The sequence below is a fragment of the Schistocerca nitens genome, chromosome 2 (genome assembly GCF_023898315.1).
Source record: "Schistocerca nitens isolate TAMUIC-IGC-003100 chromosome 2, iqSchNite1.1, whole genome shotgun sequence".
NCBI classification, from domain to species: domain Eukaryota; kingdom Metazoa; phylum Arthropoda; class Insecta; order Orthoptera; family Acrididae; genus Schistocerca; species Schistocerca nitens.
In genome coordinates this window covers 303,742,742-303,758,608 of record NC_064615.1, presented here as the reverse complement: position 1 = coordinate 303,758,608, position 15,867 = coordinate 303,742,742, and the positions used below count along the sequence as shown (strand labels likewise).

General features: G+C 39.0%; 1 protein-coding gene across 2 annotated transcripts in view; it reads left to right on the top strand.

The window, feature by feature from the left end:
* LOC126236067 (protein tweety) overlaps positions 1–15,867 on the top strand; it is a 951,384-nt gene that overhangs the window by 912,017 nt on the left and 23,500 nt on the right. For both annotated transcript variants that reach the window (XM_049945120.1, XM_049945119.1), the window contains exon 6: positions 3,647–3,885. In XM_049945120.1, the coding sequence (XP_049801077.1) occupies positions 3,647–3,885 (239 nt within the window). The remainder of the gene's footprint in view (positions 1–3,646; positions 3,886–15,867) is intronic.

Here is a 15,867-nt window from a genome sequence, read left to right as displayed (position 1 = left end):
ACCTGTTTATGAATCAGTCTAAAACAATGAATGTAGTATTTCAGACCAAGCATAGTGAAAATTATAATATAAATGTTAATATAAATGGAAAGACTATTAAAGAAGTAACCAGCATAAATTTTCTAGGAACTATAATAGAAAAACATTTGGCATGGGGGAAGCACATAGATGCACTGTGTAAAAAGATAAACAAACAGATCTTCATCATGCATAAAACAGCTAAGACTGTGGATGATAAAGTCCTCAGATCAATGTATTATGGACTTGTCTTCCCACATTTGTCTTATTCAGTTCATATATGGGGAAATGCACAGAAATGAAAATTACTACATGATAAATAGAAATCTAAAACTGTCTATGACTGCCCCAGAAGAAGCAGGCAAAAGGTTTTTTTAACAAACTCCCCAAAATCATTAAAAAGAAACAGATCTAAAATGTTTTAAAAATCATTTGAAACTATATCTCATAGAGAAATGTATATACAGTTTGAGTGAATACTAAGATGGTGTTGAAATACATCATTACTGAAATGTACCTTTAAAATTATCATTTCTGTATGTTGTTTGGATTTGTGTGTACATATAATGTGAAACATGTCAAACCTTTGTATGATTATGGACTATTTCTGTTTAATTATTTGTTTCATTTATATATAATGAAATCAAGTCTGATGTTAATAGGCTATTGTATGACACACCCAATACTCTCAGCTGGATTTTCAGCTGGAGTCCATGGGCAAAGAATAAATAAATAAATAAATAAATAAATAGACATTCAGATCCTTGCAATCTACTGTGTTGCTTGGAAGCAGATACTATCACAAAACTCTTATTTTCATATTTTTGTCTTCATCTTCTTCTTTTTTCTTCTTCTCCTTGTCCCCTGATCAGCATTTTTGGAAATGTGTATGGAGTGACTCCTCCTGTGACCAGTTAGTTTTGGTTCAGGTGGTCCCACATAAACTGAGAAGATAAATAAAAATTGGATTCTTGGCCCCTGACTTTCAGTAGTATACCAATCTTAGCAACTAAAATATTTGCAAATGGATGTCCAGACAGATATGTTGATGAGTCAAGAATTTCTTTATAATCACAATACAGACCAGTATCAAAGACACAGCATCAACAACATATTCAAAACGAAGTTCATGTTTGTGTATGAAAATTGTGATATAACCAAAAAATGACAAGTCAGTCAAAAAGTAAGTTCTGTCAATATCTGTTAAGAATGCAGCTCTCCATGTCTACCAGACATATATTGTTGGCCTTGCCTTTGGTGTGAATTACGTACAAGTATTGGAAGACGTTTTGATTAGGCAAGAAATTCTTCTAGATAAGCTTAAGTATTGTGATATGAGTGAGACAGTGCACAGAAGGTTTAATTCATATTTAACTGGAGGAATGCAGAATGTTGAAATTAACAGTAAAGATAGTCTGCAAAAATCAGAGTCCTGTAACTGGGAAGGTATCAAGGATGGCATCCCACAGGGTTCAGTCTCGGGTCTCTTATTATTCTTAATACATGTTAATGATTTACTGAGGAATTGTAAATCATGTCTTTCAGAAAATTATTAAGTGGTTCTCTGCAAATGGACTCTAACTAAATTCTGAGAAAACACAGTACATACAGTTCCATGCAGTAAATGTCATAACACCATTGATAAGTATAGACTGAACAGAAGACTGTTGCTAAGGCAGGATATTTAAAATTTCTAGGCTTGTGCACTGATGAGAAACTGCATTGGAAGAATCACATTAATAATCTGCTGATGTGGTTAGGTTCAGCTGCATACGCCATTAGGGTTACTGCAAATTCTGGTGATAAACATATCAGTAAATTATCGCACTATACCTGTTTTCATTCACTGCTTTCATATGGCATCATATTTTCGGGTAATTCATCATTAAGAGAGAAAATATTAATTGCACAAAAGCAATTAATCAGAATAATAGCTGGACCCCACCCAAGATCACCTTGCATTTACTTAAGGAACTCGGGATATTCGCAGTACCATCACAATACATATATTCACTTATCAAATTTGTTATTAATAATCCATCCCAGTTCAAAAACAATAGTGAAGTGCATAGCCACAATAATAGTGAAGTGCAGAGCTACAATACTGGAAGAAAGGATGATCTTCACTATTCTGAGTTAAATCTCACTTTGGCACAGAGGGGGTGAATTATGCTGCCACAAAAATCTTTGGTCATTTGCCAACAGTATTAAAAGTCTGGCAGATAGCTGACCAACATTTAAAAACACATTAAAGAATTTCTCAATGACAACACCTCCTACTCAATAGATGAATTTTTAAATATGAAGTAGTAACCGAATATGTGTAAAGAAAACGGACACATTTCACATCATTATAAAATATCATATTCATGATCTATGGAACAAGTACTAATGTAATGATGACTATCATTATCCATCAAACATCTGTAAAAGTGATGCCTTCAGATAAGTCAGTGTCCCTGTCTGGTTTGGTATGGATTTAGGTGAATGGATATGACTCTCAGTGTTTATGTGTGGCTCTGTAAAGTCCAGTCTGCAGTGTTGACGTACCCAGTGGTCATATGACTCCTTATGCCAGTTACTTGCTAATTATTTCATCTTGCAAGATGACAATACTAGATCACACAACTCATGTTGTGGATCAACATCTCTGCCATCAGCAGAGAGTATTTTGGAGTAGAAATTGCTGCACACAGCTGAGAGTAACTCCTAGACACCTTCATTAACACCAACATGTATCACAAAACTGCTGCTCTTCATAATCACACTTTACATTATTTGTGATGTACTTAAGTCACACATTTATTTTGAACCCTTCAAACATGTTCTGAGCTTGGTTGCAAATCCCTGATCTGAAACTGTGGCATCTGTGCTGTTTTAAATGGTACACTGAATGTAGCATGCCCTATTTGTGATTCTCCTTATATGGCTAGTTGCCCTTGTTCAAAAGTCTAAGCTTTCCAGTAATTTTTTTACTGACAAACCTGCAAGTAAAGGCCATCAATGATAATATAGTTTCACTGCAAAGTAGACTGATTTCATTAGTCTCATACTATAAGTTCTACTTAAGTTCTATTCATGCTAATGTACAATGAATACAACACTGTATATATGCCACACAGTAGAAGCCAAAATGCAAGAATTGTGGATACTGTTTATAGAGTTGTCATAATGAAATATTTTCACTGAATTTTTAACATTTGAGAAACACAGCAACTAAAGATTGTTAATTTGAGGGGAAAAATATCTGTTGCAAACTACAATAAAGTTTGAGCATCAGCTTAATCAGACATTTTGATAACTCAGCCGTGCGGGATTAGCCGATTGGTCTAAGGCACTGCAGTCATGGACTGTGCGGCTGGTCCCAGCGGAGGTTCGAGTCCTCCCTCGGGCATGGGTGTGTGTGTTTGTCCTTAGGATAATTTATGTTAAGTAGTGTGTAAGCCTAGGGACTGATGACCTTAGCAGTTAAGTCCCATAAGGTTTCACACACATTTGAACATTTTTTATTTTTATTTTTATTTCTTTATTTTATTTTTTTTATAACTCATTACTTTGTGGTCTCTAATGTATGGGAATGTTTTTTTTCTGTTAATAAAGCAGATATATTTGTTTCTTTCTTTCATAGACTGCTGCCATAGAAAATCTACTGGAAACAAAAGTGGAGCCATTGTTGACAGAATTGTCAGACGTATTCGATGGACCCGTGGCTAATCAGACAGCCAGAGCACTGCTTCTTTCCACCATGGCTTATATAAATGGAAATTCATCAACAGCTCTCGCCAACATGCAGGAAATAAGCCGACCACTTCATGGCATTAGCCTGTCTCCAGTGGTTTCTATTGTTCAGGAGGCAGAGACTATTAGGTATAAATTCCCAATTGATCTGTGCTATTTTTTTTTCTTTTCTTTTTCAAGTGAAACAATACAGTATTACATGAGAGTTGTATATATCACACATATACTATGTTACTCATTTTTAAGAACAGTAGATTGCATTTAATATTACAACATGCGGTTAATTGGGGTAAGTTTAAAAGGGTATATTTGAAAGAGTAGACTAAATGAAAGTACACGTTTTTATCTTAAAAATAAATATACATTAATTATCATAATGTAAGTTAAAATACAAAATTTTGTTTTCAGAACATAAGTAAAAGTATCACATTTTATTATAAGAGCGTATTTTTACCTAATTGGTTTTCTCTATTCTTACATTAAAGGTCGCCTTATAACTACGAGAATTTATTCATTTTATAAAGAGGTTGATCAATGAGGAACATTTTTAGTGTCCTTTTGAATACCTGTACATTAGTAATTTCTTTTTTATACTGTGGGAGGCTTGTTGTATTGGTATGCATGTGACAGCACGCTTACCAATATCTTCCAATACGCTGCTCATAACAATGGTATTTTACTATGCTCATATCTCAGGTTCTAATAGTGCTAAAAAGGTAGGGTCAAGTGTTTTGGATAGCCCTTGGGTTAGGGACCATTCTTATACTCATGAGAAGGACCATCTTAAGTGTCACTGTCCTACTGTACAAGGTCAAAGTATGAATATTACACACCTCCTCTTGCATAGGCAAATATAGCAAATTGGTTTGTTCATTTTGCATTTTGTGGTCTACAGTGGGCTTGATGAGACTTATGGAGGCACCATTAGTTAATGGCCACTCCCTCAGAAAAACTCCCCAAAAAATGTTTTTTTTACTATATTATCACTTCCACTAGCAGACCAAAACCCAGCCGAGGATTCGAAGATGGCTATGCACAGCCAATGGCTGAAATTTTTACAATGTATTTGTATGATCCTGACCTCAAACAACAAAATCTCTATCCCTTTCCCAGATACAGAGATTCAAAGTTATAGTATTCACACATGTAAAATATGCAAGTAAAAATTAAACAGACTGATTAGTGATGGGTATATCCATGAACAACCTGCGATTTGATTAAACTGACAGGTATACCTGTGAATGAATGAAAAAATTGAATGAATGATCCATTTTCGTAAATTCATGAGAGGTCGCTGAGGAAAGCTCAAAGAAATGTGTTTTTCGCTGTCAGCAGCTGACCATCCCCAGTCGCGGATTCCAAGAAGATTATGCACAGCAGACAGCTGTAATTTTCATGATATATTCCTTAGATTCTGGTCTTGAACAACCCTGAAAATTTTCTAGATATCTTTGTTTCGAAATACAGAGGTTCAAAGTTACCCTTCTTGTGCTTGTAAAATTTGCATGGATAATGCGGTGTGAGGCACAAATGTAGTTTATAAAGTGACATAGCACAGAAGAATATGATGTAAAGCACCTCCGTTATCATCAGAAGGGTCTGACAACTCTGTGCTGTAATACTGAAGCACATCCAAAATTTTTGTGTATGTAAAATCCAGTGTAAGGTGTAAAATTAGTTCAGCATTATTTTAATTTCACACAAGCAAACTATCAAAATTTTACCTGCTGTGACAGGGAAAAGAAGGGAACCAGCAGAAAAATGCTCCTATCAGAGCATGAAAAAGGTGAATATGCTCCTCTTTATTAAAAGATTCTGACTGAAAAGTGGAGTACCAGAAACTTCATTCTACCTCCCTTGCACCTTTAAAAATTTTCACAAAAATATTGGCATGCAAACATATTAACACATTTCTGTGCTGCGAGAGAAGGAGATAGTGGCAGTGGGAAAGAGACAGAGAAGTAATAAATACTGGAAGTTGGTAGACTATGTGTGGAATAGAAACGGCAAAGGAGACAATGGCAGTGTAAGAGAAAGAGAGGGACATAGTGACAGTGGAACATAGTAGACAGTGAGAGAATAGTGCTAGGAAAAGGGTAAAGGAGACAATGCCAGTAGGAGAGGAATAAAGAGAAATAAAAAGCAGAAGCGGGTGATATCCAGTGATAATGAGAGACAGTCTGTGACAATGAGGAAGAGAGAGTTAGTGACAGTAAGAAGAGATAGCAGCAGTGGGAAGGAATTAATGAGATAGTAGCAGTAAGAGAGAACGAGAGGGAGACAGTGACAGTGAGAGGAGACAATAGTAGTAGGACAGAACGAAGGAGACTGAGGCTGTGAGGCAGGAGACAGTAACAGTGACAGTTTGATAGCCACAAAGAGATAATGACCAGGAGTTGGACTGAATGAGTGAGTGAGAATGGGCAATTGGAAGTGTAAGTTGCACGAGAGGCTTACAGTGATGGACTTGTAAATGTAAGCAAGTTACAGTTATGACAGCTTGTGGGAGTGAGAGGTGACTTGCATGTTAAAAAGAGCATGAATAAGTTCACATGCCAAAATTTTTTTGAAAATTTTTAAAGGTGCTGAGGAAGACAGAATGAGGCAACTGGTACCCCACTTTCCAGTCAGTCTTTTAATAAAGAGGAAGATATTCACTTTTTTGTGCTCCAATAGGAGCATTTTTCTGCTGATGCTTTTATACCTGGGTCAGTAACTCTCTTGTTTACTTTTGTGAGAGTGGAAATTTTTGACATGTTCTGTGTCACAGTTGTGAACATCACAATTTGTCTGAAATAATTCCCTGTTGTCAGATACAAACATCATCAGTGAGTAGTTTCCCATTGGATACCTTCTGAACTTTAGTTCACCTAGAATGTCATCCTTTACATTAAACACAGCTCTACCTGTGTAGAATCCCTTGTGAAGGCCGAACCGTGTAGGTGTCAGTAAGTGATTTTGTGTAGGGCAGATATAAATCCTGTCATACACTATTCCCTAAAATACCTTTGTGAACATTGGCAGCAGAGAAATGGGCTGATAGCTGGATATTATATTCATTGCCCCACTTTCATGAACCAGTATCACTATTGCACGTTTTAGTCTAACCAAATATACCTCACTTTGCATTGCCTGTTCACACAAATAACACGAAATGTGGCTGATTGAGACTGGTCATGATTTTAAAATCCTACTTGATACACTATCATATCCAGAGAGTTGAGAGCCTTTAAGCAATTTTAGAGCTTTTTCATTTTCTTTAGGAATTGTGCTTTTGAAATGGAGTGCTATGTTTGGTGTAATTTCCACATGATTAAGTAGCTCTAAGGCTTTTGTTGGAGATTGCTTCTTATTTGGATTTTTATTCACTACTGAATAGGTCACTGAGATAGTTATACACTTTGCTGTTCACAAATGATTTATTGCTGCATTTCACACTCTGCCCATCATCAGTAATATCTGCCGAGGAAGAATGCAGTCAACACTACCAATGTAACTAACAACACATCAGTTAAAGTGAATTTTACAAAAGGTGCTATATAAAGTACAGGAGTACACACACCAAAAATAAGAACAAAGTCTTCATACAGAGTATGGACTCATGTGTATTACTCATCAGTATCTGAACTTAATTGATAGCAGGATGGTATTACAAAGCTTAACTGATATCAATCGTCATCAGAAGGTGTAAATGGATAAGGTCAGTGGCACTGTATTGTGCCCATAGAAATAGTAGAACAGCATTATATTAAAAGCATAAATCATAAAAGAAAAAATCTAAGTATAAACCTAGAAATACGATAAAATAGGAATATACCCAACAGTGTGTACAGAATACAGGATTCAATAAACAGCTTTACAAAAAGTAGCTCACATGAACTGCCAACCAGACAGTGAGCCCAAGTTGAAAAATGGTTTATTTGCAGCATATTACAAGTAAATAGTAAAATACAAATCCTCATAATGTTATATTCACACAAAATAAATAACTTTTCAAAAAGTAGCTAACAGTAACTGCCACCAGGAGCTGGGACTGAATTGGAAAAAAAATGTTATTGTGCCACATTAGCAGTAAATGGTAAAATGCAAAGTACTTGTAATGCACTATTCATACAGAAATCAAAATATAAAGTAACATAGTTAATCTGAATGACAATATATAACCACAGAGTATTGCAGCAAAAAGGCACATTAGAATTAAGAGAGATATCTTTATTGCATAGTTAGTGCCACTTGGACTAAATATTAAATGCTTCATCGAGTTTATAGTAGTCATTAGCTCAGAAGTCTCTGTGAGTATTTATAATTGTTTCACTCTATTATTACAATACAAAACACAAATAAGGTACAATGTATAAAGCAGTGACAAAAGAATTGAAAATGCATCAAAATGTTCATAAGGAAAACCTAATATTAGAAGCTACTGGCAGAGAAGTAAATAGCTATAGCCATAGGGTACATGGTAAAAACTGATCGTAAGAAAAAAAGAATCTACAAAAAAGTGTCTTCTCCTGTTTAGGGATTTAGAATCTGCAGGAACAGTTAACAACCAAGCAGTAACACAATGCCAAGAGCAAGGCCAACATATTGAACAATGAGTGAATACTTTTTTCAAAGATAATTTTCTTCTTTTTACCCATTGTGAACTACCACCATCTTAAACAAACTAAATACAGCTTTCTAAGAATGCCAAGGCTATAATGGAAAGGATAATATGTGAACTTAATTCTGAACATAATTCTACGTTATTCATGTATTTTTAGGCATTTTCATCCTCCACTACGGATCCTTGCTCCTTCGTTTTGTGTCAATACAGACAAGTTTTCTTATCCCTAGCCAGAACCCAGGCCCACATACTGTTCCTGTGTTGTTACTTGGCTCATGGACTCCCCTCAAATGGCCTTACCATCAAATTACCCATCCCCAGCTGCCACCATTTCTTCCGCAAGGACAGACATCTGTTCAGATTCTGCCAATCCTTAACCCTTACCAACACAGTCCTGCAAAACCATATCAATCAGGCTCAAACCCCTTTGCAGTACCTTCTCTCCATCTGCACAATTCTCCTGCTATACAATCACAAATTCCTGGATCCCATATCAAACGTTGAAACTCTTGTCCTCCAGGAACTAGAACAACATGCACAATGCCACCTCAAAAACCTCTCCATCCTGTTCACTCCCACCTTGGACTACCACTGTACACTACCTCTACAATAACCTCCAAACCTCTCCCATGTCCCTTCATAGCTGACTAACTCTGTCTCACAGACCTACTACATTTACCCCATCCTTGGAAACTCCCTCAAAACACAGTCATGAACCTTTTCTCCAAAAGTTTTAGCCCCACAGAAGTAGCAGCCCTTTCCAAAGGCCTCACCTTTTACCTCACCCCTCAAATTCAATCATGCAGGACCAAAGACCTTCTCTCCTTCTTCCAATCCCTGCAGTGGAAACATTTTTCCGCTACCAACCCTACCAATCAGACTCAACCAAAGACCAATGTTGAACCCTGCCTGACTCCTCCTGACTCCTCCATCCGACCGTCATCTACCCCCACTGCCCCCAAATCACCCCCTGTTAACTTTCCAGAATTTCTTGACCTTGAACCTTGCCTCACAATCATTCCACAAATATCTCAACATGCAAATTAACCTTACATCTGCAGAAAGAACTGCAATCCACCATTTAAAAATTGACCCCAACCTTATAATCCTACCTGCTGACAAAGTCTCCACCATTGTTGTTTTGAACCGCAAGGATTACGTGGAAGGAGGACTCTGCCAGCTGTCAGATTCATCCACTTACAAACCCTGCCACAGTGACCCCCTTCCAGAAATCCACCAGGATCTCCAGTCTCTCCTCAGATCCTTAGACCCATCCCAGAACCTCTCCCTGGAGGGTGAGGTGGCACAGGGGTTAGCACACTGGACTCACATTCGGGAAGATGATGGTTAAAACCCGTGTCTAGCCACCCTGATTTAGGTTTTTGTTAATTTTCTTAAACCGCTTCAAGGAAATGCTAGGATGGTTCCTTTGACAGGGCACTGTCAATTTCCTTGCCCATCCTTCCCTAATCTGATAGGACCGGTGACCTCTCTGTTTGGTCTCTTTCCCCAAATCAGCCAATCAACCAACTCTCCCCAGAATCCATCACTCTCCTCACCCCTACCACTCCCCACATTCCTACCTATCACATGCTTCCTAAAGACCATAAACCCAACCACCCGGGATGCCCCCTTGTGACCAGTTACTGTGCTTCCACTGAGAGAATTTCTTCTCTCATAGACGAACACCTTTCGCCCATTACCCACAATCTACCCTCCAATATAAAAAATACCAACCATTTCCGCCACCAACTCTCCATAGTTCCTGTTCCTTTATCCCATGGTTCATATCCGTGACATTCCATAAGTCACATGTGTTCTCTGGGTGGTGCTACAGAACAGTCACTTCGAGGCAAATATCAAAAGCCAAGAAGCAGAGGCAGCCAGAAAATCTCAAAGATCTCCTTGCTAAAGTGAATTTGTCACAAAACATAGACTCACACAGTTCTTCTCAGGACCCTCCAGCTGTAAACTTTGGACCGGTCATCAAGATATGTCAAATCAACATTGAAGGCATAAGTAAATCAAAATGCCAAATCTTACAGAAGATGTTATCAAAATATAACATCGACGTTGTTGTTGTTCAGGAAACTCATACTGAAAATGAAGAGCAAATGAATCAGAGAAGAAAAATTCCTGGCTTTGAATTACTATGAGCAACGTACCACCATGCTTACAGAGTGGCAGCACATGTATGATCGTCAGTCAAGAATGCACATCTATGCTCTGTATCTGATCTCAATGACAGCCAAGAAGTTACAGTAAAAATAGGAGAACTAGCAATAATTAATGTATAAAAACCCCCAGCTATCTCTTGGCCTCCGCTGGTCATCTGGTATCACAGCACCTCTTTGTATACCTCAGAGATTTTAACAGACATCATACTCAATGGAAATATAAGGAAAGTGGTGGAAATGGTGGAGCCATTGTAAATTGGGCAGAAGACAATAGCTTATATTTGGTGTTTGATGAAAAGTATAAAGGAATGTTCATATCAGCAGCTTGGAGACAGGAGTATAATCCTGATCTATGCTTCATAACAACAAATGAAAATAATACAAAATTGTTGAGGCTTTCGTGGCCACTTGTTGACAAACTGCCTATTGGCTTCTGTCTCGGGTTCTTTGGCCGACGTTCCTCTAATGATTTTTCTGACGTTTCGCCAGCACGAGTGGCTGGCATTGTCAAAGCTTCACCCTCCATTGCCGGTGGTGAACTGCGCCCGCGAGCTCGGCTCCAGTTCACCACCGGAAATGGAGGGTGAAGCTTTGACAATGCCAGCCACTCGTGCTGGCGAAACGTCAGAAAAATCATTAGATGAACGTCGGCCGAAGAACCCGAGACAGAAGCCAATAGGCAGTTTGTCAAATGAAAATAAATTACCTCTCCAAAGTTCATGGTTGGTATAACATGACTTCCCACACAGCCAACACAGTCCAATCTTAATTGAAATATGGACAAATATACCACTCAATTAATTTTTTTCCATGACCTAGATGGAACTTCAGAAAAGCAAAGTGGGATGTATGTGCTAAAAATCTGGACAAATGTCTTGGTTGGCTTCACCCAAAAGCAAAAAACTATGAGAGGCTCATTGGAGCTATTATAACTGCAGGAAAGAAAGCCATCCCTAGTGGCTACTGGAAGCAATATATTCCAGGTTGTATGATAGATTTCTGAAAAGTGGGGACCTGGATAGAGCAGACAGCCTCAATACAGCCAGATGAACTAGGTGGACAGAGACTGCCGAGGCACTCAATTTTCAAACATCCACATCTACTGTCCACATCAGGAGCACCAAGGGATAAAATTCATATAAGATACATTAGCTGCACACTTACATTGCTTAAAAAAAAACCCGAATAAACAATCTGACTTCTCAAGAACTTTCTCTATACCCAAAATTTCTGCTGCTCTTAAAACTCTAAGAGCAGAAAAGACTCGGGGAAGTGACGGAATCCACCCAGAATTTCTTCTGCATAGTGGGAACTAAACAAAAAGATGACTGGCTGATTTTTTTCTCTGACACTATGATATCTGGTTCAGTCCCACAAAAAATGAAACAATCAAAAATCATAGCAATACTAAAGCCCAGCAAGGCACAAGACTAGCCTAAGAACTACTGCCCAGTCACACTATTGAGCACTATTTGTAAGTTCCTTGAAAGAATTCTATATAATTAGATTAGGCCAGTAATGTTTCTGAACCTTCCTCTTGAGCAAGCTGGATTCCATCCAGGATGGCAAGTTTTATCTTTAACAATATATATTGAACCAGGATACCAAATGAGGCAGAAAACACCAGTTGCTTTCATTGATCTAAGTGCAGCAGATGACACAGTTTGGAGGCAGGGACTGCTTTATAAATTATTGCAACTTGTCCCATGCAAATGGACAATTAAACTAATGAGCAATATGTTAACTGAAAGAACATTTACTGTAACTATAGAAAAAGACACTAACTGCCCAAAAGTACAAAATAATGGCTTACCACAGGGATCCATTCTTGCTCCTCTCTTGTTTAATCCCTATATATCTGATATCATCCAAACACAGTTCAGAAAGTTTGGTTATGCAGATGACTGGGCAATAGCTACCCAACACCAAACTTTTGAAAGAACTGAAGAAATCCTAACTTTTGATCTACATATCTTAAGCCACTATTTCCACAAATGGAGGTTAACACCAAACTCAAATAAAACAGAAGTTTCATGTTTTCATCTGTCCAATAGATTGCCACACACAGCCCTTGGTGACTACTTTGAAGGAGACACATTTCATCATAATATGCACCCAATATACCTTGAGATCATGTTAGATAGGACACTTTCTTTTAAGGAGCACTTGACACAAACATCTGCTATGCTCAAAACCAGAAACAACATTCTCCATAAACTCTGCGGCTCTCATTGGGGATCATCAGCAGACACTCTCCGGTTATCAACACTCAGCTTGGTATACCCAGCAGCAGAGTGCTGTGCACCTGTATGGCTTAATAGTCCACATGTTAAAAAGATAGACATACAACCTAATGAGGCCATGCACATTGTTAGTGGGTCAGTATGATCTACTCCCACATATTGGCAACTTACCTTGAGACACATTCCACCTCCTGATATCAGACGGAAGAGTACACTATTGCGTTGAGTACCAGAAGATTGCTAATAACATCGACCTTCCAGTAATGGACAACATATTCCCTGCAAATTGAAAAAGACTAAGATCAGGACATACCACTCTCATCACATCCAGGAAACTGAATTCAGTCCCATCAATGAATGGAAATGCTGCTGGCAACAAAACTGTTCCCCACAATGCCTGGAGCTGTGTTGCATCCAGAAGAAATCCCCTGGATTCAACCAGCCTTGGGCAATTTGGATTATCTTGATCCTCATCCGATTGGGCCATGGACAATGTGCAGACACTCTCTACAAGTGTGGCAAATTTTCATCACCATCCTGTGACTGTGATGTGGAATGACAGACAGTTGCTCATGTTGTATTGACATGTCCCGCACGTGCCTACAAGAGTCCTTTTGAAGATATCTTCACAGTGATGAGTGATGCTATGAAATACATAAAAGACCTTTATGTCCATGTATAGCTGTTGCTTTTTGTGTTATTTTATGCTGGAGAGCTGTGCTTAAATGTTGACATGTAGTAGTTCTGTAATCTTCGTTTATGTATTGCCATATGATAAATAAATAAATAAGTAACCACACAGTGCCGTGCTCATCACAATTGATGACACCTCCCTTTAAACTAAAACCACTAGTACCCATGACCTTACTGCTATTGAACACTACCATTCTCAACCCCTGATTGATTCCAAACCAACCACCTCCTTCCTAGTCGTCATGATCAACTATATTCTCACCCAAAATTATTTCTCCTTTGAAGACATTACCTACAGACAAACCCAGGTGACGGCTATGGGCACCGGCATGGCACCAACCTATGCCAACCTACTCATGGGCCATTTAGAGGAATCCTTCCTAAACATCCAGAATCCCAAACTTCTCACCTGGTTCATATCCGCTGGTGACATCTTCACGATCTGGATCAAGGGTGAGGAAACCCTATCCACTTTCCTCCAGAAGCTCAACAGCTTCTCCCCTTTTGCTTCAGCTGGTCCTACTCAACCCAACAAGCCACCTACCTCGATGTTGACCTTCACCTCAGAGATGGCTACATCTGCACCTCTATCCATATCAGACCTACCAACTACCAGCAGTACCTCCACTTCAACAGCTGCCACCCATTCCATACCAAGAAGTTCCTTCCATACAGCCTAACCACCCAATGCCGTCACATCTGTAGTGACAAGCAGTCCCTCTCAAAATATACTTAGGGTGTCACTGAGGCCTTCGCAGACCATAATTAGCCTCCCAACCTTGAACAAAAACTGATCACCCATGCCTCATCTCTCCAGTCACCACCAATTCCCAAAGTCCCATCATCCGGCCACAGAGGAGCGTTCCCCTAACGACTTGATACCACCCAGGACTTAAGCAACTGAATCATATTCTCTGCCAGGGTTTCGATTACCTCTCATTGTGCCCTAAAATGAGGAATGTCCTACCAACTACCCTTCACACCTCTCCCACATTGTTATTCCTTTGCTCACCAAATCTACACAATATCCTCGTCTGTCCCTAGACAACCCCTGCTCCCAGTCTCTTGCCTCATGGCTCATATCCCTGTAATAGACCTAGATGCAACAACAGTCCAATAGATCCTTCTCCAGTCCAGTCACAAGCATCACCTATCCCATCAAATGCAAAGGCTACCTGTGAAACCAGTATGTGATGCACAAGCTAAGCTGAAACCACTGTGCCGCATTCTATATGGGCATGATAACCAACGAGCTGTCTGTCCGCATGAATGGCCACCGACACACTATGGCCAAGAAACAGCAGGACAGACCATTGTTGAGCACATCGCCCAACAAGATGTTCATTTCAATGACTGCTTCACAGTCTGTGCCATTTGGATCCTTCCCACCAACACCAGCTTTTCAGAATTGCACAGGTGGGAATACTCCCTTCAATACATCCTACATTTCTGTAACATTCCTGGCCTCAACCTTCTTTAGTCATTTTCCTTACCCATCTAGTCCCTTCCCTGCTCCCATTCCAGCACTACACAGCCCTCTATTACACCAATGCACCCTCAGTCTTTTTACTTCTCTCCTTTTCCACTGCCCGCCCTCCCTCTCTCCCTCCTGCCCTCCATCCAACCTGTCAACTGCACCTTAGCTGCCCTATCCTCTCTCCACTTCATCCCTGTATGCTCCCACGAGTAGCACTTTACCATCCCCCAGCCATATCGTGCTATCCCTCCCCGCTGCTCTGCTGCTCACAGTCTGGCTTCAGTGGCCAGAGACTGTGGTTACGTATGTGTGATTTGCGCGCGTGTGCGTGTGTGTGTGTGTGTGTTTTATGAAGGCCTTGTTGGCCATAAGCCCACTTTCTGACAAGTGTTTTTGTTGTGCCTATCTGTAACTCAGCATCACTGCTATATGGTGAGTAGCAAATATCCTTTTCATAATACTGTTACATTCCATTTTGGGTTTCCCATTGTTTGGTTATACCTGAACTTTTCTTACATAAATATTGGTGTAGTACGCACACAGATTCATGCACTTAACATTTAGTCAAAGTGTGCCTATTTACTGACATGCTTTGTGGTTGTATACTGTCACTCAGATTAACTATTTGACCTCACATTTTCGATTTTGTACAAATGGTGCATTGTGAGTAGTTTTTATTTTTCCATTTGTTTCTAATACGGCACAAATGCCATTATTTTTCAACTCAGTCTTACTGCCTTGTGGTGGTTCCTGTGAGCTATTTTTTGTAAATATGTTGATTGAGTCCTGTAATCTGTCCACACTGTTGGGTATACTCCTATTTTATCATATTCCCAGGTTTATACTTAGATTGTTTTCTTTTATCATTTATATTTTTCATATAAGGTTGTTCCATTAGTTCTATGGGCACTATAC